This window comes from Benincasa hispida, chromosome 8, assembly GCF_009727055.1.
Source record: "Benincasa hispida cultivar B227 chromosome 8, ASM972705v1, whole genome shotgun sequence".
NCBI lineage: Eukaryota > Viridiplantae > Streptophyta > Magnoliopsida > Cucurbitales > Cucurbitaceae > Benincasa > Benincasa hispida.
Genome location: NC_052356.1, coordinates 4932346 through 4958145, shown reverse-complemented (window position 1 = coordinate 4958145; position 25800 = coordinate 4932346). Strand labels below are relative to the sequence as shown.

At 33.3% G+C, this 25800-nt stretch overlaps 1 protein-coding gene and 2 long non-coding RNA genes across 5 annotated transcripts; 1 reads left to right on the top strand and 2 right to left on the bottom strand.

Annotated features, from left to right (window-relative positions):
- Positions 1-6607: 6607 nt before the first annotated feature.
- LOC120083604 lies at positions 6608-7803 on the bottom strand. Its single transcript, XR_005483475.1, has 2 exons — positions 7674-7803; positions 6608-6846 (listed from the first exon to the last, which is right to left on the bottom strand). It is a non-coding gene; the product is annotated as an uncharacterized LOC120083604 (long non-coding RNA).
- A 3153-nt stretch (positions 7804-10956) lies between these two features.
- LOC120083632 lies at positions 10957-13569 on the top strand. Of its 2 annotated transcripts, none has more exons than XM_039039466.1 (3): positions 10957-11175; positions 11776-11997; positions 13124-13569. In XM_039039466.1, the coding sequence occupies exons 1-3, from the start codon at positions 10999-11001 to the stop codon at positions 13364-13366; spliced, it is 642 nt and encodes a 213-aa protein (XP_038895394.1). In that variant the 5' UTR covers positions 10957-10998; the 3' UTR covers positions 13367-13569. The 2 variants fall into 2 exon arrangements, with proteins under 2 accessions (XP_038895394.1, XP_038895395.1); XM_039039467.1 differs by lacking the exon at positions 13124-13569 and adding an exon at positions 12943-13106.
- A 9518-nt stretch (positions 13570-23087) lies between these two features.
- LOC120083842 lies at positions 23088-24447 on the bottom strand. 2 transcript variants are annotated; one of them, XR_005483550.1, is made up of 4 exons: positions 24176-24447; positions 23671-23728; positions 23514-23592; positions 23088-23160 (listed from the first exon to the last, which is right to left on the bottom strand). It is a non-coding gene; the product is annotated as an uncharacterized LOC120083842 (long non-coding RNA). The 2 variants fall into 2 exon arrangements; XR_005483549.1 differs by lacking the exon at positions 24176-24447 and having other exon boundaries at positions 23671-23827.
- Positions 24448-25800: the final 1353 nt, after the last annotated feature.

Genomic DNA, 25800 nt, shown 5'->3' with positions numbered 1-25800 from the left:
ATAGCCGCCTCAGGTTAATCACACCCCTAGGAAAGAGAATTAATTCCCTTCAAAAACATCATACAAACTTACTTTTTCTCTACAACATGCTCTCCTTTTATTTACCATACAACAGGCTTTTACTTTACAATACAAGAGTTTGAAAAAAAACCTAAGCATGCATTACTAAGTTGAGTTTTAGTTACTTAACAACTATCACTTAGACCTTTCGAGGTGATAACAAACATACAGACCAAATAATCCAATCCTAAGTATTCAATACCACAAATAAGACGACTATGTGCTTAAAATATGCAAGGAAATCAAGAAAAATTTTAAATGTAGCCCAAAATCATGCATACAATTTGTGAATCCTAAACAGATCGAATAGAGAGTTATTTTAATCCTATCACAGAAAGTCATCATCACAATATATGCATCACAAAAATCATATCAGCAACTCAATCACAAAGTCCGAGCTCAGGTATTCAAGGACTTGCTAGACATGCTTAAATAACTACCACCCCCTTTAAAATGATACGTTGTCCCAAATGTATCTCTAATTTAAGCCCAATGAAAATAAAGATAAAGGAACAGAAAACCTCCCTTGTAGTCGTTTTTGTGCACTATTTGTTAGGTGTAGCAGTAGGGCTCGCCTCTAAAAAAGATGCTCTTCTCTTCTAGGTCTTCCCAACAAGAAAAAAACAAAAAGAAAGCTAGTCTAGAAAACAAATAAAGAAAGCAGTAAATTTTTATCACTTGGCTCCATCTAGGAAGGGCAAATTTTTAACGTCGATTGCTCGACGTGATCTATCCCCTGTCAAGACACAAAGAAATTCTCGTGTTTCTCTAGGCCCTTCTTAGATGAGTCGATATAGCCCGATAAGGCTATAAGGTTTGGCATCTTTTGAAGAGAACCAGATAGGTCGAATTTGATATTTTTCATATTAGGCAAAAAAAAAAGGGAAAATGAAAGAATCAAAAGACTCAAGCAACCCAAAATAGTCGAAATAAAGAAAAGACTCAATAGACTCTTGAGAACAAGAATAACAAAACCAAAAAAAAAAAAAAAAGATATACCAGAGGGTGGAATAAGGCGAGGTTTTTCTACCTCTAACTCCATCACTTGAAAATCGATGGTTTTAGGCTCAGATTCTTCGTCATCCTCACAAATTGGTTCTAGACATGGCATGCTATCTTCCAACTCATCCTCGATATCAACATAGGTTACCTCATCGTTGCACGTCTTGGTATTACCATAAGATGTGAGTAACAGGGATTCACATCCTCTCTCAATTGAATCAGAAGATTGAGTGACTAAGTCTCTCAAACTCTAAAGATCAGCTCCAACCTCAGATTGAAAACTAAGGCTCTCCTGCTCAAGAACAAGATTGTTATCAGTAAGTTGTCTAGTCACATCTTCTAATAAAACTATATTATATCAATAATAGACCAAATATTAGCACCCTAATAAAAATATTAAATTTAATTACATTAATTTAATTTTAAAACACAAAAACTACCTTTAACTTTTGGAAGAAAACCACTTTTGTGCTTGAAGAAAACTGCCATGTTTATGTTGGAGGAAAACTATCACAAACCTTCCATGGCGCATAACAAACGACGGACAACAATCAGAAACTTTTAATGTCATACAAAACATGACGAATGCAAGAACCTGCACAGAAACTCTCAGGTCTACTCTCTAAAATTCGTTTTTCACCTCTATTTTGGCCTTTTTCACAACAAACACTTCGCTACGAGCGACCCAGACTTACAGAGTCGATTTATAGAATAAATGCTCAAAACACCAGGCCTTTACATTGATCAAATCAAAGTAAAAAGTTGAAAATCTTAGTGCCAATATTTGTAAACATCTATTATACAAACCCACATATATTATATAGAAAACAACACACCTCTTTTCTAATTTTTCATTTCGAAAATAAAAAAAAAGAAGCAAGATTTGGCTCTGATACCACTAAAAGGAATGGATTTCCATAGCGAATGTGTGTAAACGTACTTGCCATTGTTAATCATCTTGAAAACTCGAAAACAACGAAAACATACAACATGTATAGGATAAACATATATATATACAACATGCTTTTAAGGAAAAGAAAAGAATACATTTTGAAGACCTTCTTCAACACAATCCTCCTCCTTTTCACAAACTCATGAACACCATAACTTCTTCACAAACTAACGAATGAACATGAACTCGTAGCAAAACACTATCACTCGGTTTTCTTGCTATTCGTCGAACAAGGAGAGTTCTTGTAAGAGAGAGCTTTTGTTTGAGAGCGAAGAAGAATTTTTTTGTAGAGATAAACTCTTTCTCTTTTTCTATGATATGTACCATGGATCAATTTCACTAAAAAAATTCCCCTTCTCTTTTCATGAGCGAGATGAAGTGGTTGGAGAGGGAATTATAACTCCCCTCCACACTTTACAAATAACTCCTAATGGAGTTAATTCCTTTAAGTTCAAATTTAATTTAAATAATTTATATATTAAATCAAATTTAATATATACAATTAAATAAATATTAATTAATTCATAATTAATTAATTATCATATATTTAATTTAGTTTGAATCATATTCAAATAACAACCTCTCACATAACCTATAGTTTTATGGATCTTATTCATAGTAATTATAATCTATAATTTTAATATGAATCTCATATATGTTGGATTTTATGCCCTAAAACTCATAGGCAGTAAATGTAACATTTGGATCGATCGTTAATAAAGTATTATCAATGTTTATTACAATAAATAGTTATTGTTTATCTTATATTTATCTTGCCCAAATAACCCTAATCCAATAAACTAACATCCTAGATTGTTGTATGAGTCTTGAACTATATGTCAAGACATACGAGGATGAGTGTTCAAGATATAGCCTAAAGATCTATAATATATGGATAAGGTTAGGTATCTTATCCTGGTGACACTATGGATACGACCCACTTTGTATTTTATACAAATGCAATGATCCAACGTGTTCGTATAGGAAACATGCAAGTGGAGGTATCCTATACAATGAGTTTGCATAAGATCATACCATAAAATAGTAATTTTCAGTTGTAACTCCATTGACTAGTTAGGTTTCTATTTCACTAGGATGACCTAGGCAACTTAGTCTCAATCTTAAGTGGATTATGGACTCCTGCTCACTAGGGATTTTCCTTTGATTTGTATGGGTGAGAGTGGCCAGTTCACCGACTCAATAAGCCTACCATTTTGAGGACAAGACCGAATGGAGAGCTGGGAACATCATTTCACAAGATGAAATTCGAATTTAAGGGTAAGTAGATGAGTGTTCTCTTAAGTGGTGTCTCTAAGACTTGAACAAGGGGCCCTGCCCTCTCACTAGCCTGAGAAGGGCTTCTGTTTGGTGGTTGGATCACAAATAGGGTGTTCATTAGAAGAGCATTAGTACTTAAGAATATAGAAGTAACTTAAGGGTAAAATGGTAATTTGACCCAGTCAATGTTACGAACACTTGTGAATGACTAACTTGCTATTATTGATCAATATCCATGGACACATAAATATGTATGTAGTGAGAAAAGTGCAACTGTGGGTCTATAGTGGAGTGTACCCAAAGTTAACCAATATTGATTAACTTAGTTAATGAGTTTAGCCAATTAATCTCATATCGTTAGAGTTTCTGATCTGTAGGTTCATTAGGTCCCACTGGTAGCTTATAAAGGGTATTGAGGTATTTAAAGTAATTTGAAATGTTCAAATTTACTAAGGGGAAGAATATAATATATGGTGATATATTATAATAAAAAGTTTATTTTTTAATTGAACTTTATAATATAAATTTATTTTGAATTTTATTTAAAATTAATTTATGGGAGAATTAAATATTTGAAGAAGTTCAAATATTAAATTTAATATAAATATAATTCATATTAAAACTATAGATTAAAATTAATGTGTATTAGATTCACGTTAAAACATAAATAATATGAGAGAAAACATAATTGAATATGATTCAATTATAAGATTAAATTAAATATGTGATATTTAATTTAATGATTAATTAATTGAAGAATTAATTAATTAATTATGATTTAATTAAATTAATTGAATTAAAACTATAGGTTATAAGAGAGAATGTATTAGAATATGATTCTAATGCACATTTAATTAAATATGAGATATTTAATTATTATTAATTAATTTAATTAATTAATGATTATTTGATTTATTTTAATAAATTAAATTTTGATTTAATTTATTTTTTGAATTAAATGAATTTATTGTTATTTGATTAAATAAATTAAAATGATTTAGTTTATTGGTTAAATAAATAATGATATTTTTTTATTTTTTTGTTATAACAAACTCCATCGGGGAGTTATAGGAGAGTGGGAGAGAGATTTCTCCCAACCTCCTCCTCTCTCTAGTTAGTTTTCTATGCAAGAAAAGTGATACGCATCTTGGCTTTAGGCTTTCTAATTTTTTTTTTAACTAGAAAATTCTCTCCAAGATCCCACCTCATTCTACCTCACTAGCTCAAGGAGAATAGTGGTGATACCATTTTGATGGTGTTCAATTGATTAATTCGTAGATCTAAAAGTTGGTGAAGCCTTCTATAGTATAACGAAAGTAAGGGAGTCTAAATTTTATTTCCTCTATTAGTTTGTTATTAAAATCTGAAAATGGTCTGCATTTTTTTTCCGTTGCACTTGAGATTTCTACCCTATCACACACACACACACACATGAATCTATATAAAGTATAATTTTGAACCTTATTCAAAAACAACTTTATTTTATAATGTATCTATATACATTATATTAATTGTGTCTTATACAATTAATTTTCTTATTTATTTGAACAATTCAAATTAATTCAAAATTAATTTATTCTCGTTTTACTCTTAGTGAGCTTGCAAGGGGACCTTATGGACTTATAGATTAGAATCTCCAATGATACGAGATTAATTAATTAAACAATTTAATTAAATTAATTCATATTCATTGACTGTAGGTCACTCCACTAAAGATCCAAAACTGCACTTTTCATACTGTAGATATATTTATGTGTCCATGGATATAACCAATCACAGTAAGTCGACCCTTCATGAATCGCTCGTAACTACAGTTGGGTCAAATTATCATTTTACCTATGTAGTTATATCTTTCTCCTTTAGTACCACTAATCCTTCTAATGAACAAATAGTTTATAGTTCAACTATAAACTAATCTCTCTTAAGCTAATGAGAGAGTGAGGCCTCAATGTTCAAAATCCAGAATCAACCCTTAAAGGAGCAAATCATCTACTTACTCTAAAGAGGGGAAGGAGTGAATTCTATCTTATGTAGCTATGTTTCCAACTCCCTACTCGGAAACAATCCCAAAATGGTAGGCTTATTTAATCGACGAACCTGACCACTCTCACTCATATAAATCAAAGGATTGTTCTCATAGACAAGAGTTCATAACCCACTCAGGATTCAGATCAAGTCACCTATGGTCATCCCATGAAATGTTAATCTCTTCGGTTAACGACGTTATAAAGATAGACTAATCATTTCGCGGTCTAGTCTTATAGAAACTCTTTGTATAAGATATCCTCACTTGCATGTTTGGACATGAACAATTAGAATAAAACCGTTTGTAATACTCTACAACTCTTGTAACAATTACAAAGTGGGTTGTATCAGTATTGTCACTAGGATAAGAGCATCTAAGCTTATCCATATACTATAGACCATTTAGGTTATTATTTAAATATGATCTACATGTATGTCAAACACATACATATTTAAGTTACATAAAATAACCTCAGACCTTAGTTTATTAGATTGAGTTACACAAGTCTAAATGTCAAATAAAATATCTCCTTATTTTATTAAATAAATTAACTCCGTCTATACGTTACAAACCATGAGATTTAGGACAGAGCCCCCAACAGACTCTATCTTTTTTGGTGCATACTATTCGCAGCGTCGTGGATGGCATCTGTAGTGCCACGACGCATTGTCCATGCCCGTTTTTGCCATATTTTCATGAATTTGACCCTTTGCTTGCCTAAGTCATCTTTTGACCTTCCTAAGGGGTATTTTCATCATTTTACATTCATTTTAGCTTGTTTTGGTCCAAATGCTCGATTTCCTATGATTAAACATAAATGTATCAACGAATACAAATTAAGCAATAAAACTAACAAAATTCTAAGCTCAAGAAAGTACTTTTTGAGTGTTTTTCATCTATTAGCATGTTCCCTCGACCTGGTCTCTTTTTATGAGTTAGCCTGCATAAGATTTACTTGCACATGTGTCGTATTAAACCTATTATATTTCTGTCTCTTCTAAGTACAAGGAGAGTATAATTCAGCTAAGCACAGAGAATAAGTTCGAGACACGCTTTTGAAGTCAGGTCAAGGTTTTTTTTTTTTAAGATTAAAGATTATTTACTTTGTCCCTCTTAATGTTGTCGAATGGGGTTGTTTATAAGTCTTCTCTCTCGCCTGTGGTTACATGTAACATTGGTTGTAACGACCCGACCCCCTAGGACTTAGGTTAGGTCGTTACTAAAACAAATACATGCATAGAATTTGAAACGACACTTAGTAATGTTGAAATAAATTCTAAATAGACAAGAGAAGTTCAAAAGAAATTTATTAAATGTAATTTTTAAAACAATAATAGGGTACCCATAATTCGTAAAGACTATTAAAATATAAAAGTAACAATCCTTCATAATAAGTTTCAAACAGTAAAACTAGAAATTGAGGGTAAAATAAGGATTCTAAATTTCATGATGCGGAAGCGTAAAAACTAGTCCCAGTGGCTCGATCATGAATTCCGCTGCGCCATCGCTGGTGCATCTCTATCCTTACCTGAAACATCAACATAAGAAAGAATGAGTACAAAATACTCAGTAAGTAGCCCCACCACTGGGGTCAGGCTAGGCATCTATGTCCTCTAGATACCTGCATATGAGGCATAAATACTGAGTCCTATCCTATTGTAGTTAAGTATGCCCACAAAACTAGTGAATCCCGAAGGAAACACAAAACTGGTGAATCCCGAAGGAAACACAAACTGGTGAATCCCGAAGGAACCATAAAACTGGTGAATCTCGAAGGAACCACAAAACTGGTGAATCCCGAAGGAAACACAAAATTGGTGAATCCCGAAGGAACACAAACTGGTGAATCCCGAAGGAAACACAAACTGGTGAATCCCGAAGGAAACACAAAACTGGTGAATCCCGAAGGAAACACAAACTGGTGAATCCCGAAGGAAACACAAACTGGTGAGCATCTAACTAATCAATGAGGATATTCACACAGTCTTAACATGCTAAGATTCAACATTGTACAGTTCTAAAACATACATAAAAATCCTTGATACTATGGCTTCATCACATACACATAATTCTTAATAACATATTATACATCATCCATGTATAACTTACATCATAAATCCACAACATACAAGTATGCCTCAACACCAGCAAATCAGACATCGACTTATGAAAACACATACTAACGATCAAGTACTTAGGTGTGTATGTAAAAAAATCAGAATTCGTGCCAGAACATACTTTGATTCAGGTCATACTGTCAATCAACATGCTAACATTTACCATAACATACACTTATCATGCTAGCATACAACTAAAGCCTGGCCCGTGGGCAATTCCAGTGGTAAGATTACTTACCTCAAATTTGGTCCCAAATTAACCCAAGTAATTAACCTTCTTATAACTCTTGGAAGACTTTGAATCCACCCTATAACATACATTACAAATATTAATTTAGCACCCCTGGTCCAAAAATAATAAATCCAAAGTTTTAAACTCATCTTTGGGGTCTAAATCCAATTAACCAAATTAAATCAAATGACAACAAATTTAACTTACCAAAGTCGCGGCTTGGTTCGAGGCCAGTTCCAAAGTTCTATTTATTTGTCTAAACTGAACCTAAATCAAAACCAAAGTATAATAACTAAATTTTCAACGATTACCCTTAATCAAAAAGGGAACCAAACCAACTACTCACCCAAAAGTTACCAAAATTGACGGAACTCATAATTTTGTCAGTAGCATCCAAAGACTTTAAAATGCCTCCAAACTTTGTATCTAAAATCCAAAATCACAATTAATCCAGTAATTAGGCCCATAATTGGTTGGTTATTTCAAAACCTGAACCACAAATCCTCAAATTCCCAACAAAACTCACCCAAACTAGTAGATCCAGCGAGTGGTGACGACATCCTGCTTGACGGTGGTGTCGGAGTGGAGTCGCACAACCTAGGCAGTAGCGACTCGCAACAGAGGCGGCAAGCTACAAATCTCGTGGGTCAGAGAGAGAGAGAGAGAGGCGGGCGTTTGAAGCTCGTCGTCGAGTGGCGCATCGCTGGTGGGAGTCGGATCCAACCGACTGAGAAAGGGTGGTGCCGGGTCTCGAACGGCGAGGCGGCGCTTCAGATCTGGATTTTTCGACGGGTATATCAAGTCGACACGAAGGTAGAGGGCAAGCGGCTGGATCTGGGACTGAGACAACCAGGACGTGCACCTCAGATCTATGACTCGGTGTCGACTATAGCGGCTGGGAGGAAGCGTCGGCGCGACGAGCAGTACGAAGGAGGGCGAACGGCGCAAGAGGCTGGGTCGGTGGTGTGGCTGGGAGAGTTTCGACTCAGATCTGGCGGTTGACGGGCGGCGGAGCGATGGAGGTCGGGGAGGGGGGTCTCGGTGTCTACTAGAAGAAAGGGGGAGAGAAAGAAAAAAGAGAAAGAAAAAAGAAAGAAAAGGGAAGAATTAAATAAAATAATTTATTTTATTCTTCTCCATCAATTTCCAATAATTACTTCGAACTGCTAAAGGCCACCCCTTTTATAGGTGGAAGGGTGGCGTGTGTGGGACATCCACCAAACTCACATTAGTCTATCTCCTCACTCCCTCCAAAACATGGGTACCAATCAGAGCCCAAACCCAAAACTCAAGATTGGAGTATATAAGGAAGGCTTCCAATACCAAAATTTTCAATGTGGGATTCTCCAACCAAAAAATTGGTTTCCTCTCGTTTTGAAAGTTAAATTTTCACCCAACACTCTCTCTAACAAAAACAAAAAAAATCTCTTTTTTTGGCAAATGTATTATAATTAAAGTGTGAGGTAGGAGAATCGAATCTCAAACCACGAAGTTGATAGTATGAACACTATATCATCAGTTGAACTACGTTGACAAAAACTATGAATAAGCGAAGGGGCGAAGTTTAATTCTCTCACTATAATCTTCTTTATTTTTCTCATTTTTACTTATTTAACTAACAGTAAATTTTTTCTCTCTAAATTTTCTCTTTTTATTCAACTTTATTTTCTCTACAATTTTTCTTTTTTCCTCAGGCTTTTATTTCTTTTTTCTATCTTAACTATGACCTTTAACTAATATTTTGTCTGAAACATATCTGTATCTAATTTTTCTCTAAATAAATATTTTCCTTTCATGTCTCTACATTTACCTTATTTTACTTTTCTCTCTAAAACATTTGTATATCCATGTCTCAAAATTTAAAATTTTTATTTGAACGTCTTTACACATTTTTCTCTCTCTAAAGTATCTCTTCGTCTCTCTCATTTTTAAAAAATTAAAAACCAAAAACAGTTATAACAGTTTGGTTTTCTATCTTTTGGAAACCAAAAAATAAAAAATAAAAAATAAAAAAAGTTATCAAACATATATGTGTTTGCTTTTAAAAAGAGAATTGAAATTTGAAAACCAAATTTCATGGCTTGATTTTTGAACCACTCCTAAAATTAGAAAATAAAACAAAGAAATCCATCATTAGAAATATTGTTATAAGCCAAATTTTAGAAACCAAAAATGAAAACTAAAACTATGTTAGATAATAAATCTCTGTTGGCTAACAATTTGATTTTTGACAATTATGTTTACTATCCCATAATTTCTTACTGATGGTTTTCATATTTCCTATTTAAGCATTTTAATTCTTAGTCAATTTCCAAAAAAAAAAATAAGTTGTTTGAAAACTATTTTTTTCTTCAAATTTTAGCTTTGATTTGGAAAAAACTCCAAAAAAGTAGACAAAAGATATAGAAATAAGTGATGTTTATAAATTTAATTTTAAAAACTAAACGGGACATATTTTGGTTCTATGTTTTTAAATTTAGCTTATTTTCTCTCTATTTTCTAATTATAATTATCAATTTTTTTTAAGAGAAACGTGAATTCCTAGTAAAATTATACAAACAGAAACTACTTTTTAAAAATTATTTTTTTTATTTTCAAAATTTGACTTGGATTTTTGAAACACTAGTAGAAATTGGATAATAAAACGTAGAAACTTAAAAGTTGAAAGTAGTAAGTAGGGTTTATAAACTAGAATTTCAAAACCAAAAAATAAAAAATCAAATATAGTAAGCGAACATAACCTTAATTTATTATTTTAATGAATAAAATCCAGTTTTCTTCTTAATTTTATTCCATTGAGAATAAAATAGAGTGTTTATACTGGGTAACACTTTTAGACCTAATAATTGAGTATATAGCAACATCTTAAAAAAATTTGTAAATATAGTAAAATCTAACCGTGATAGACTTTATTACTGATAGATTCCTATAAATAATACAGTCTATCATTAATAGGCTCTTAGAGTTGAACCAAAATTTTATTATTTATGTAAATCCTTTTATATTATACTATATCGAATAATACTTTAGACTTAAATACAGAATCCATTTTTCTCGGTCCAATTGTTCCCTTTTTATATTCTTTTTATCAACTAATTTATTCTGCCAACCCGAATTTTTAATTTGGCAAGAAAGGTTTTAGCGTAACATCCAAACGCGGCCGGTTCGAAATCCAATCCAACGGCCGGAATCCCACTTGACCTACCATCTCCCAATCCTGACCGTCCATTTAAAAACCAGTTCACTCATCACTTTCCTTTCATATTCAGTTATTTGCAAGAGAATTTAGTGATTTTGTTGGGAAGCAAAGAAAGAAAGAAAGCAAGAAACAATGGGTGTAATCCCAAGATGGCTTGAATCTTTACTGTCCACAACATTTTTCAATGCTTGTCCTTCACATAAAGAAGCTCCAAGAAGTGAATGCAATATGTTTTGCCTTGATTGTTGCCATCCCTCTTTTTGCTTCTACTGTCGATCCATCAAACATAATGATCATCATGTCATTCAGGTTTCTTCTTCTTCTTCTTCTTTCGTTTCTATTCGTTTCCTCGTTGAGAGAAATGAGGAGGGTGCTCCATCATTCCATTTTGTATAGTTTAATAAGCATGTGTGGAGGTGGGAGATTTGATTTAAAATGTAATAACTAATGATTAAATATCCGTCGGTATGATAATATATTCCCAAATCGATTTACTATTTTCACAAAAATTATTGTTAAAATTGAAGTTTTGATATCGATATTAATCTGGATAGCTATTGAAAAAAAAACAAAGATTTAAGATTTTAAAGTTTTTCCTTCTCTTTGGGTTGTTTGGTAGTAACACTTTCTTGGTGGGGTTCTCTTCTACTTTGCTCTAAATTTTATACCATTTTTTGCTTCTTTTTTTTTTTGGAAAAGTGTGTGGTTGTGCAAATGACATGGTAGCAATTGGATACAAGTTTAAAATATGTATATCATATTGGATTAATGCATGATTAAAAGAATTAACTTTCTTACAACAATTAGATGTGAAATACATTTTTCAAAATTCTTTTATTTTATGGGATAAAATTATCAGTTACATTTTTTCGAAATCTTGAAAAGAGTATTAATTTTGAATTTACACAGATACGAAGATCTTCATATCACGATGTGGTGAGAGTGACCGAAATAGAGAAGGTTTTAGATATAAGTGAAGTTCAAACTTACGTGATAAACAGTGCAAGAGTTTTGTTTCTAAATGAGAGGCCTCAACCGAAGAGTTCCGCCAGTAAAGGAGGCTCTCATACGTGTGAAATTTGTACTAGAAGTCTCTTGGATCCATTTCGATTTTGCTCTCTTGGTTGCAAGGTAATTTGATTTCTAGTTAATCTAGCCATTATTCTTTTTGGGTTCAAATTTTTTGACTAATAAAAAAACGTCGTTTCCATCTCGACTAATTGAGCTATACTCGATATAAATAAGACTTGAGCTTTTAATTTCTAGTGTATTTGGTGTTCTTTCGATTGTCACTAAATTATTAAATTATAGGCTCGTAAAAATTATTTATAAGGTAGATGAATAGGTAGTTAAAGTGATCCACTCAGGTTTGCAATGTGGGTATATAAATCTTTTCCTTCTAGAAAAAAGTTGTGTAACTATAATAATGTCATATTTTCTCATTTGGGAAATGTCTAGTTTATTTTATAAATATTTTGAGTTATTTTTCAGTTTCTTCCTCTATTTTTTAGAAAAGTTTTAATTTTATTTTTTTTATGTATTGTATTAAATCTTCTAATATAAGTTGATTTAATATTCGTTAAATTGGATATGATAATGTTAAAATATATTTTCTTAATAAAGTCACTAAAAATACTCTTATTTATGTTTAATTTTAATTTCAATGAAATAGACATTTCTATTTATGAAATCGAAATTTACCTACTTTTATATATGTGACCTAATATTGGTAATGTAACTTACCTAACCCACAAATGCCTTCTATATATTAGGGAAAACAATACACCATTAAAAAAAATTGTCGATTGAGAAATAAATTTGAAATTTTATGAAATCAAGGATATGAAATTGAAAAATAAAACAAATATTATTACAAACTAAGTTGGACACATTTTTCTTCTCGAAAAAGTTATATAATATTATACTCAAACGTAGTATACCATTTTTTTGTGTTCCATATCATTATTATTATTTTGACGATATGTAGAGTGGAGAAATCGAATTTCTGTCTTTGAGGTTGACAGTATAAGTACTATATCAGTTGAGCTATATTCATTTTCGATTTTTTGAATTTAGGTCATTGGAATAAAGATGAATGATGATTCGAGGTTTTACTCGAGAGGAAAGATTGTCCATATTATTATTATTATTATTTTGACGATATGTAGGATGGAGAAATCGAATCTCTGTCTTCGAGGTTGACAGTACAAGTACTATATCAGTTGAACTATATTCATTTTCGATTTTTTGGATTTAGGTCATTGGAATAAAGATGAATGACGATTCGACGTTTTACTCGAGAGGAAAGAATAATGAGGAAGTATTGGAAAGAAGGGAAAGAATAGGAAGAAGATTGGCATCAAAGGAAGAAGAAGAAGAGGAGGAGGAAGAAGAAGAAGAATTGCGTGTAGGGAGAAACCAAATATACCAAAATCACACGCATCCTTCACATTCTAATTCAAGGAGGAGAAAAGGCATCCCTCAAAGAGCACCTTTTTAATTAACGTAATTATTTTCATTTCTTTTCATTAATTACATTCCAACCTTTTTCTTTAAATTATTTTTTAATGTAATAAATAATTGTAATAATAATTCATTGCAGTGCACATGTTCTCCACATGTAATTATTAATTGATCTCACCATACACAATTATTATTTAACAAACCCTAGATTGGGGTTTTTTTTTTCTGTTGTAACTCTGAAATTTGCATATATAATACTATTTTTGTTTTTATATTTGTATTGTTTATTTAATTTATTTATTTGATGAGGAAATTTCACATCGACTTAAGCATTAAACTTTGACTTTGAAGATTGAGGATATTATAGTTAAATGATTAGTCGTAAAATAAGAGAGAATATATTTGAAAGTTAGAAACTAAAATAAAATATCTTAAAATAACTCAAATGGTATTATGCTCTAAAGATCAAATTCAGGTTGGAAATATCTAAACCTAATTATGAAATCAATTAAATCATCAAAAAGTATTTAAACACACAACAAAATGCGCAAACATAACTAAAAAAAGATCAAAGCACTATTAGAAGAATCAATACCCCCACAAAAGAAAAAGAAAGTTAATTAATTGAGATTATTGATTTCACCCCTTATTAAAAAAAATGGTGAATTAAAAGTGTGAATTTACAAACTTGAAATAGCGAAATGAATTAGGTAATATACGTTTGTGGGTAGAAGATTAAAGTATTGATCTTGGTGATGATAATCGTTGTCTTATCTATTAGGTTATGTTCGGATTAACAATATCAATTCCATTAGATTTGAAAAAAAAAAAAAAAATTCCTAAAAGTGAACTTCCCCTGACCTAGTACTACTATTATTACAATTATTTTGGTTGATGTCACTACATTCTATTTATGGGAGAAGGAAAACTACCTTTTACTATGCATGCATGATATTAAATAGTAGTTCTCTTCATTTATAATAAGAACTCAAATCGTACTCATTCAAGCTGGCAGATACTATCCACATAGTTCAACTGATTTATAGTATGTATTAATAATTAAAAAATCTCTGTTATTCGAATTCCTTCACTCCTATTGTATTTAAAAAAATAATTTAATTCTTTTTTAATTTCTGTATTTTTAAAATATTTTTTTTAGTAAAAGAAAATTGTTAAGATATATAGTAAATATATTGTTCTCTTTGATTACTAAACTTATAAATATTTACTTTAATCTCAAAACTTTCAAGTGTATTACAATTTTTCTTAAACCTTCCACATATCTATTTTAATTTCTAAATTAAAAAGAAATATTACCATTTTAGCTATTGTAATAATTATGTCATGTATTTTTTAATGTAATAGAAGGTAGGAAGATTCAAATCATAAATTTAATTTCTTGCTCATTAACACATATTATATGTAAATAGTGTTATGATATGGTTAATTATGTCATAAATGAAATGAAACGGACATGTATTGAGGTAATATGAACTATTTAAATAAGTATGTATCTAGTGACCAGATGTTAAGCAATAAAAAAAATAGCAAACCAAACTAGATCTTTAAAAGCTTTAGGGAAAAAAAAAAGGTTAAATCTTGATAGGGGTGAAAATGGAATAAGGACCAAAAATGAAATTTAAATCCTATATACAAATTTCATTTAATAATTTAAATTAGAATTGATATTGGCTATATATCAAATATTTAAATAATTTTGATTTTAAAGATTGAAGAGAAATAATAAAGGAAAAAGAAAATGAAAGGGAGAGAAAATATGAACAGTGATAAGATAGAAGGTGTTGGCCATATGTCATTATCATATGGCCAATGCTTTGTAATTGAATGGTAGATTAAAGTATTTATTATCATTTTAAAAAATATAGTTTAAATCTCGTTTGGTAATCATTTAGTTTTTTATTTTTAATTTTTAAAATAAAGCTTATAAACACTATTTCCATCTCCAAATTTCTTTTTTTGTTATTTATTTTTTATTAATGATTTTAAAAAACTAAGCTAAATATTGAATACTAAAAAAAATAGCTTTTTTTTTTAAAAAAAATTTGTTAAGAATTCAACTATTGTAATGAATAAAGATGCACGTCATTGTAAGAAATCAAAGGAAATAAGTTTACTTTTCAAAAATAAAATAATTTTTTACGAAACGAGGTCTTAGTCTCTTAAAAATAAAAGATATTTATTTTAATGATATTAATTCTCTTATTTACAATCTAAATTTTCTTGGCTACCAATGTTATATTTATTTAAATTTTTGAAAACTTTTGTTTTGATTTTATTTTGAATGTAAGGTTGTTATAGTACAAAGACTTCTGTTGCATGTGATCTGACTCGTTTCGATTTAATGAATATCAATCTACTTCATATGATGACAATTTGAACCAAATCTTCACTGTTTATGTAAGAAATGCAACTACTACAGGAGGAAAACGAAAATGTCTGCCCGTTTTATGTGCTCGGAGCTAAGAGCTTATCATATGGGGATGTCAATGTTTGTGAGTTCAATCAAATCTAGTTCAAATAGCTCTTTTTCAATTAGATTATTGATTTTCATTAGAAGAAAAACACATACTTGAAAATTTGAATTGATAAGAACTCTAACTTCATTGATCTTAGGTTACGTGCACTACAAGAATTTTAGGTTTTGATGTCTGTTGAAAAAAGTGAAACTGGATGTATAATATCAGGTTTGTATTTAAAAAAAATGGATCTTTAATGTCAATTTTAAACCGACATTAAAGATCTACTTACTTCCCCCGTTTTTTCATTTCCCTCTTCACTCTCCCTCCTATTTTCTTTTTCCTCTCATTCTCACACCTTCAAACCTTGGTATGGAGATGGGTTCAGATTTAGACCCTTTTCTTTCTCACTTCTCTCTTCCAAACCCTTGCCATCCATCCGTCGATCGTGGGTGAAGACTTTTGATGCTATGGGAAAACGGAGTAAATAAATATACGTTCATTGTTCGTTCTCCATGCGTCGCTGGTGATGCGTTGATCTAAGGGATATGCAAAATACGTTTAAGAACCTATGCGATGACCATGCGTTCCGTTCCTGCCATAAGTTTTCTTGCTCTCTCACCAAGTATAACGAGATCGCAAGTTTCTCGGTGATCCGAGGTCGAACTGAGGGACTTGTAGCTAAATGTTATGAAGTAAAGTGTTTACGATGAAGAATAAAAGAATATTGAAGGTTATGGGCTATACGCTACTCCTACTCCTAACTAACAAATTACGTAGTGGAAGTATGACTATGAGAGATAGAGACACGACAACTATTAATGCGTAATAAAATGCATGGGAAAATAGATAAAATGGCGAGGATGACTTCACCGCAACACTAAGCTTGATCGTAAGGGTAACCCTAGCCAGCGCAAGCTATGCGATTATGCTACACATACTTGACAAAGACGCATGCGATGTATGTGCGATAGTGTCGAGAGGCCTTATGTCTAAGTCTTTATTCTTGCTCACGTGCTCCCACACATAAACAAGATGACCGCATACCACCATATCCTACCTATAGGGTGCATACGTTGTGAGATAGCAAACAGAGCTTATCTCTAAGCCTCTACTCTTGCCTATGCGATCTAATCTGACTCTCTCAAGCCTAGATTTGGTCTTTAGACTACTCTCTCAAGTATGCCTAAATGATGAATGATGCACTCATAAGACAAGGTAATCACATAAACATGGTTGACGTAAGATTATTCCTATCTCTAGGAACACTGCTTATTTGCTTAATGCGTTTCACCACTTACCCTCCCGGGCAGTTAGTTACCGCTGATCAGCTCATAGACAAGCATTGCTACAGCATCACACTAAGCAAATAGGATTTTCTCACAACACTCACGCAACGCACACCTCTCGGTAGTTTGCTACTTGTTTCATATGTCTACACCGTAAGATTGAGTATGTGATACTCTTGCAATCTTACTTAGTCTTTGTAATGAAAGTAAAAGATGAGGAGAAAAAGAAGATGGAATCAAAGGAAATAGGGAAATGCATTAATCACAAAATGTATTAATCTCTTAAGCCACAATGTAATACAATACAAAGATAGAAGAGATATGGAGGGCCAGATGGGCAATGTCTTGCATCCATCAGATGTATGTCAAGGTTGCTGGTGGTGCTATGGATGGGCGGTGGAGTAGTCTCTCTCAAGATCTATCTCCGGCAGAGCTCCGGTCGTCATTTGGAAAGGTAAGAGGAATGAAGAACTCTCAAGAATATCCTCTCACGCTTTTGTCTGGATCATAAGGATCTACCCAAAGGTAGAAGCTTAGATATCTGAAGTTATGCTCCAAGGCTTCTATTTATAGAGTTTAATCGCCGACAACATTAATGGTCCTTCTTTTAAATTCTGCAGCTAACGGCGTGATGGACCTGTCCTAAATCTCTGCTACTAACAGCGTGGTCAGTGAAATGTCAACATCACCTTTTGATACTCCCATGGTATGTGTTCATGCTTGGTTTCCGAAATATCATCACATTCCACCACCCTTGCAGTCATCCCTCTATTATGGTTATACTCTGTAGCTGCAACCTCTATGCAATGGATGCATGCAGTTAATGGCCGCAACATCCATGCGTCGAGCGTATGCGATCGCGTATGCAACGCCTCTGCAATGGCGAGATTCACCGCATGCGATCGATTCCTGCGTTAGCTACAAAAATAGACAATTGGACACAAAGTAACGCATAATAGTGGGTTAGCCGAGATTCTTAATGTCGATCGACGCAAGCTCGTTTTCTCATGAATTCTTAGTACAATCACGCATATTCTACTTAGCAGCCCTCAAAATTCTAAATAAAAGGCCTATAATGACGTACATTTTTGCCCGTCATCAACTCTGTCGTGGTTTGTCGATCATGCCAAGTTCGTTTGCTATGCAGATCTATTCCTTGTGTGGATATGACCTCCGTTCGTTAATCCGCCTCTATTTTTCATCGATTGTGCAGGTTTGTTGTGGTTCCAGCCTCCGTTCGTCGTCGCTCATCGACAAAATCTAAAAGATACCATTTTCTTTATCCTTATTCAGATCCACCAAATTCGTGTTCTTTTTTGTGGTCGTTTGTCTCCATCATAGTCATTTTGGTGAATGTTCGTATGTTCTTATTAAAATGGAGTTGCATTTTATGCTTACTCAGGATATTGGATTCTGTGTGGAGTGTGAAAGTCCTGAAGGGGTAAAGACAGTAAGTTGATTAGTGACCCTGTAAGTTCCAAGCGTACTAGTAATTTCCTTGTGTTTAATTGTTTTCGATCATTTAATTTTATCCTCAAATTCCTGTTGGAGTCTTTTCCATTCATACTCTTTTACTTCAAATTATATGATTAATTTGAACTATTTTCGTACAGTTTATATTGCCTCACAAACGTTACGAGTCTGACCAAGTGAGTTAATAATAACATCTTGCTTTGATTTAGTGTTGAAATTACAAACATAAATTGATGGGAATATCGTTAGGGAAACATATGCACTTGCATTGCTGGGGACTACAAGCTCATTTGGGACAATACATATTCAACTTTTTAAAAGAAAGTAATGAACACAATAGTCAATTTCTTTCTTCAAATTATCTCTAAGCTTTTATAATCTATTTGGTTTGCTTGTGACTTCTTAAGTCTACATAGACGTACGCAGATGTTTATAGAAAAAGATCTTGAACAAACCTTTAGTCTATGATGGAAACAATGATGAGATTTCTATACCCATGATGGTTATATCGAGTGGACATAATATATCTACAGTGAGGGGAGTTCAACTATGGACTTTAGTAGAGTGACTCATTAGTTAATGAATGGGGGTTAGATCAGTCTAATGAGTTTAGCCAATTAATCTCGGATCGTTGGAGGTCATGATCTGTAGGTCCACGAGGTCCCTCTACTAGCTCAGAAATGGATTAGCTCTAGAGTAACGTGATAAGTTAATTTGAAACGTTCAAATTAGAATCAAACGGAATTGGAGAAAATATATTTAAATATATGAAGATGAATTTGTGTAAAAATTAATTTAATATTGGATATTAAATTAATTAGAATTATTTAAATTGTTTAAATAATTATTTATTAATTTTATTAGNAATAAATTTTGATTTTATAAATAAAATATGATTTTAAAATCAATTTTGGATTTTGGAAATAAAATTACACAAAAATTGAAAAGTGGATTTTTCAAGTTCATCTTCAATTAGCTCACAAAGAAACCCACCTCTTCCTTTTTTAACTCCAAGCATGAGCTGCATCCCATGCAACGCATCTCTTTGCATGATAGTCTGCAATATATTGAAGAGATTGGAGTGAAATTGAAGTTGATGCAACCGAATAAATTTTCTGAAAATTCGGACAAAGAAGGTGTTCTTCATTTTGGGTTGATACAATGAGCTTTCTCCATATTCCCTTTGATTCCAGCTTATTTTGAGTCCCACAACTCAATCTAGAATACCAAGACAATAGTAGGGAAGATCTTGTGGTGGTCTACACAAAGATTTGGAGGATTTAGCAGCTGAAAATAGAGATTTCAATGATTCGACCAAGGTATGTTCTTGAAACTCATTAAACTCTGTTTTACATGTTTCTGTTTATACCAAAATTAATGAATTAGAGTGCTTATGGATCCGGAACTCTTCCGATGCATGCTGGTGTCGATCCAACATCATGTGGGTGAGAAGCCATGTTGTTACCCACGTGATGATCCCAATTGAAGTTTCTCCTCCCAAAATCTTACTCTTCATTTACTGTGGTAGACATTCCCTTACTTAAAGAAGGTAGGTTTCTTCCTAATTCATGCCAGCAGAAATTCCTTTAGTTGGTGGAGTTCAAATCACAAAGATTTCTCTTATACTTTCTATGATTATTTAAAAATGGAAACCTTTCTTGTAGTTCTTTTTTGGGTGGGGGTTTCCTCTACCCCCAGCCCTTAGGTTGTCTTGCCTCTTGTTGGGGATGATGCCCTAAACTCACGTTGTGTCCTGTAGTTTGTAAACACTGTATTGAACAAACGCTTATGATGTAATAATATATGATATTTTTCTTCACTATTGTCTAGGAACGTTGGATGTTTTATTTGCTTTACCACAAACCAATAAACTAAGATCCCTGGTTGTCATTGTAACTTAAGCATGTATGTGGAGACATATAGGTGGATCATGCCTTAAGTGAATAACCAAAATAGTCTGTAGTATATGGATATAGGAGGGAAACCTTATCCTAGTAACACTATGAATGCGGCCCACTTTATATAATAGTTACAAGTGTTGTGACTTGCTACAGATGGTCTGATCTTGATCATTCATGTGGAGACATGCGAGCGGGGGCATCCTATACAAAAGAGTTTGTATAAGACTGGACCACGAAGTGTTATAGTCTCGTTATATAACGTTGTTCATGATAGAAACTTCACTTCACTAGGATGACCATAGATAACATGACCTCAATCCTGAGTGAGTTGGGAACTCCTACCTTTTAGGGCGGTCCTTTGATTTGCATGGGTGTGAGTGGCCAGATCGCCGACTCAAACCTACCACTTTGGGGATTCGTCTGATTTGGGAGCTGAGAATTCAGCTACACAAGATAGAATTCACTCCTTCCCCAAAGCAGGGATAAGTAGATAGATTGCTCCTTTAAGGGCTGATTTCGGGGTTTGAATGATACGACGGCACACCTTCTCATGGCTCGAGAGGTGTCCACACATAGTACGACTACGTTGTATTGTTCATTAGAGGGATCAGTGGTACTTAAGGAGCTAGATGTAACTATATGGGCAAAACGACAAATTGGCCCAGTTATACTTACGAGAATCTGTGAAGGGTTATCATACTGTTGATTGGTTATATCCGAATGGACACAAAAATATATCTAAGGTGAGAAGAGTTCAGCTGTCAGTCTTTAGTAGAATGTTTGGCAGTTAACAGATGGTGGATCTCGTGGCTAAAGAGTTTAGCCAGCTATTCACGTACCATTGAAGTTTTGAGTTATAGGTCCATAAGCTCCTCTTGGTAGCTCAATGAATTCAAGTTGAGAATCAGTTTTTGAGTCAGTTTGAAGTGTTCAAATTGATAAGAGGGAGTTCGATTATATATGAAATTATTAAACTAGTCAATTATATATGATATAGTTGACATCATGTATGAGATACATTAATTGGAGGAAAATGATATAAATATGATTTATATCTAGTGGAGGAGAAAAGGACTATGGTTCATATATTGCATATGATGTGATACTAAACCATAGGTTATAAATATAATAAGATTATATTTATTTTTTTAATTTAAACGATTATGGGATAATTGTTGTCGGTTTTTTCTCCGTAACCGAATGAGATAGTAGGAGGTTGCATTCAGTTTTCGTAACTGAAGGATAAAATGAAAATGATTTTCATTTTTGCAGGTGATCAGATATTCGTTCATCGATTGAGTACACTACCTATCGCCTAGCAAACTGAGAGCATGCACGACAGCTCAAAGTTCACTAAACGATCGTGTACATGCACGTTCGCATAGAATTACCTAAACGATCCTCTAGCTTTTTCTAAGCAATCTCGCGCTCGAGCGTTTTACTAAACAATCGTCTATACGATCAGCCCCAGTTTACTACACGATCGTGTACTTCTACCTAAACGATCAAGCATCTGTCTATGTGATAGACTTCCGATTTTTCCCACTTGCTTGATCATGGTAAACGATTGTTCCTTCCTCCTTCTATCTACCAAATCCAACAGAGCTCACACCTCCTGGATTCTCAATCCAAGAATACCAAGGATTCCGAGTGGTGGTGTCTTCCCTGCTACCTTGTTCGTGAGGAATCCGTTCGTGGGTAGACAACAGCGAGATTTGGTGGACGATTGGTTTGGCTTGCACAACGAGAGCAAGAGGTGTAATCCCTTGATGAGAGTGAGATTTAAAGCGAAGAAAAGTTCTTCAACTGGTATGTATCTTATTCTCTTTGTTGTTTAAAGTTCAAAGCATGCCGTAATTTGTTGCTAGATGCATAACTTGTATGTTTGATTGTGAATGCGTTATTTCTGTCAAAATGAGTTTGGAACGATCTTGCTTCCGCTCAGAGGTACTCTTTGATAAGAGTTCCTTCACCTCTACCATAACATGTTGTATATTGAAACTCTCCTTGTAGGTTAGTTTTGGAATTCAAAAGAAGGTAGTGTGCACTAGAAGAAATTTGGGCTTTAATGTCGGTTTTAAACTGACATTAAAGATGGTGTTATTAAAGTCCTTTAATGTCGGTTTCCTTTAATGTCGGTTCTAAACTGACATTTAAGGGCTTCAATAACACCAATAACACAACCTTCAATGTCGGTTGCAACCGACACGAAAGGTCTTTAGTGATTAAAGCTTGTCGATTGCAACTGACATTAAAACCTTTTTTTTTTTTTTATTCTTAACCGACATTGAAGCCCGAATCTGTCCGTTTTATCAATTATTGTCCGTTTTTTAAAGTTCCCTTGCCAAATCCATTTTTTCAGTAAAAAAGTATAACATGACACATCATCATCGAAACACTATGGCTATGACATTATTCATGTATGGATTGTAAATCTATTACATTTAATCCACAAATTCTGCTATAGAATTATAATTTAAAAGGTGTACAATAATTCAAGCCTTGAAACACAAAATTACAAGTAATACAAAGTTTATGATTTTAAAAGGGCAACAGAATCTTCCGTGTAAGAGCAACACAATTTTATTTGTCTACAAATTTGGGAAGGGGTTTGAGAGATTAAGAGATGTAATATATGTTGTTGAGATGGACTTCATTATTAGGATTCTTCTTCTTCAGCTCATCCAGCAACTACAGAAGAATTGGAAAGATTTAGAATTTAACTTCAACTTAACAAGTAATGTGCCTGAGATTAAGAATTTAACCTCAGGCAAACTCTGATCCAAAGAGAAAAATTAATATTATAACCATAACCACATTTATATAATCATATGAAAGGCCAAATGTTAATGAAACTTCAATCTGTTACGCACATTGAAACGTGCTATAATGTGATCAGAATACAGAAAAAGAAGTGCCAACTCATATGTAACAGTAACACAATCAAGATAACCAGCTTCTGTCAGATTGCAAAAGTAATCTCCATTCAATAGAATGAATGGATAATCTGATTATATGAAACAGGTTTAGCCAGGTAAATATACCTTATCCGGTGTCATGCCAAGCTCTCTCTTGAACACTTCACACACTTGATTGTACGGGGATACTAGGCATAAAACTAACCTAAAAGAACATAAGGACTAGTTTTCAGTATGAAATCTAAAGAAACAGAAGTTTCTGGATCAATATTAAACTGCATACCTTGAAACAGGAGGACAATAATGGTGTCGAAGACTATCAATTTCCCAAAGTGAACTTCCTGTACCAATAATTCTTGTTAACAAGGATCAATCACCAAATATTAAACCACCACACAATAAACATAAAGCGAGAGGGGACTTTATGTGCGAGAACAAGAGTGGCGAGGGCGAGAGCGAGAGCGGCGAGAGCGAGAGCGAGAGTGGAGGTATGAGCAAGAGTGAGAGCGAGAGTAGCGAGAGCGGAGAGACGAGCGAGAGTAACGAGAACGGAGGGACGAGTGAGAGCGAGAGCGAGGGATTTGGGCGAGAGGGGAGGGATTTGGGCGAGAGCCGAGAGGAGAGGGATTTGGCCTTTATGAGCGAGAGCGAGAGGGATTTGAACGAGAGGGGAGGGATTTGGGCGGAGATATATATCTAAATATATAAATAATATTTATGAAAACAAGAGAAGTTGATGCATAGGTTATAGAATCTATCTATAACAATTAGATTAAAAACAGTGCTACCTTCAATCATAACCAATATATTATGATTTCTTTCTTCCGAGGGAGCATTAGCTCGACATCAGATTTCATTCTCCGAAGTAGAAATGGTCTCAATATTCCATGTAGTTTTGCTACCATCTGCAGGATTGGAATATCTGAATATGGCACACTTATGTAACAAATGGTGCTAGAAAAAAATGTCAAAAGAATTACCAACCTGGGCCTTTCTGTTCTCTTGTGTTTCTTCTTTTTCTTCAGCTTGACACTTTCTAGAGAGACATGAACTAACAACGAATCAAACATCAATAAAGTCTTTCTCTAAATCTCAAATGCTCTAGTATTCCTCTCTCCCCTAAGAAGTACAGATGAATGACGAAACAAAAAATGTATCGCATTACCAAAACTCTTAGAACTTTGTGGTTTTTTTAGCTAGTTTATATTCAGAAACACTAAAATGTAGCCAAATAGCATTACCTTAAAAACAGATTCAAATCCTTCATATTACCTCAGAAACAGATTCAAATCCTTCATATTCAAATCCTTCATTACGACTGGTGACAATCTGCAAGGAAAAAGCTTAAACCTAGATTAAAATTGACTCAAAAAAGATCTAAAAAAGGGGGAATAAAATTGCAAATTGAATTACCTCAGAAACAGATTCAAATCCTTCATATCTCTACCGATCTCTCTGTTCTTTCTTCAATTTATATTTTCAATCATCGTTGGAATCTTCTCAAAGCATCAACTATGACTCTCGCTGCTTGTTTATCAATGGCATCAGGAGTACGAAAAGATGCAAAATCGATTTCAAATCGGTACTACATGGACCGGCATTGCCGACCTATCTATGGGTTCTGCCATTTCTTGTTGGTTCCATATATCTCTTACTTCTCTACTTTAGAAACAGATTCATCGAGTAGGTGTTTAAGGGAGTGATGATCCAAAAGATTGGCTTTTTTGGCATTTTTGGTCGCCATTTTTTATAGCTTTCAGTTTCAGTTCTCTTCATCGTCTACGAAGGTTTGTCTGAAATCTGATAAAGAAAGGAGAGAAACAAAATGTAACCTAATATCATTTTCGTAAGAAACAAAAATGGGGGGGACTGGGGAGGAGGTGGCTGATGGGAAAAATAGGGTTTAGAAAAGGGATAGATAGGATAGATAGGGATAGAAGCGGGAAATGAAAAAAAATGGGGGGAATGGGTTTTTTTTTTAAGGAAAAAAAAGAAAATCGGATCTTTAATGTCGGTTTTAAACCGACATTAAATGTATACCTACAATGTCGGTTTAAAATCGACATTAAAGATCCGCTATTTTTAAAAAAAACAAAACCGACATTATACATACGGTTTCACTTTTTCCAACCGACATTAAAGCCCAAAATTCTTGTAATGTTGGTTATCCATTATGTCATCTCTCTCACCTCCATGATCTATTGAATTCAAAAGAATGTAATTTGGTACCATTATGCCATCAGCAAAATAGTTTATATTCATTCTATTGGATATTTAGTGTTGATAGAACCATTTGCTTTTCTGCTTGAATGTCCCTTCGTTAAGAGTGTGTGCTTGTGATATGATATATTTTTGGATGTTTTGCTTGTTAGTTGATTCTGTTGTTGTAGTATCAATTGGGTCTAGAGGGTGT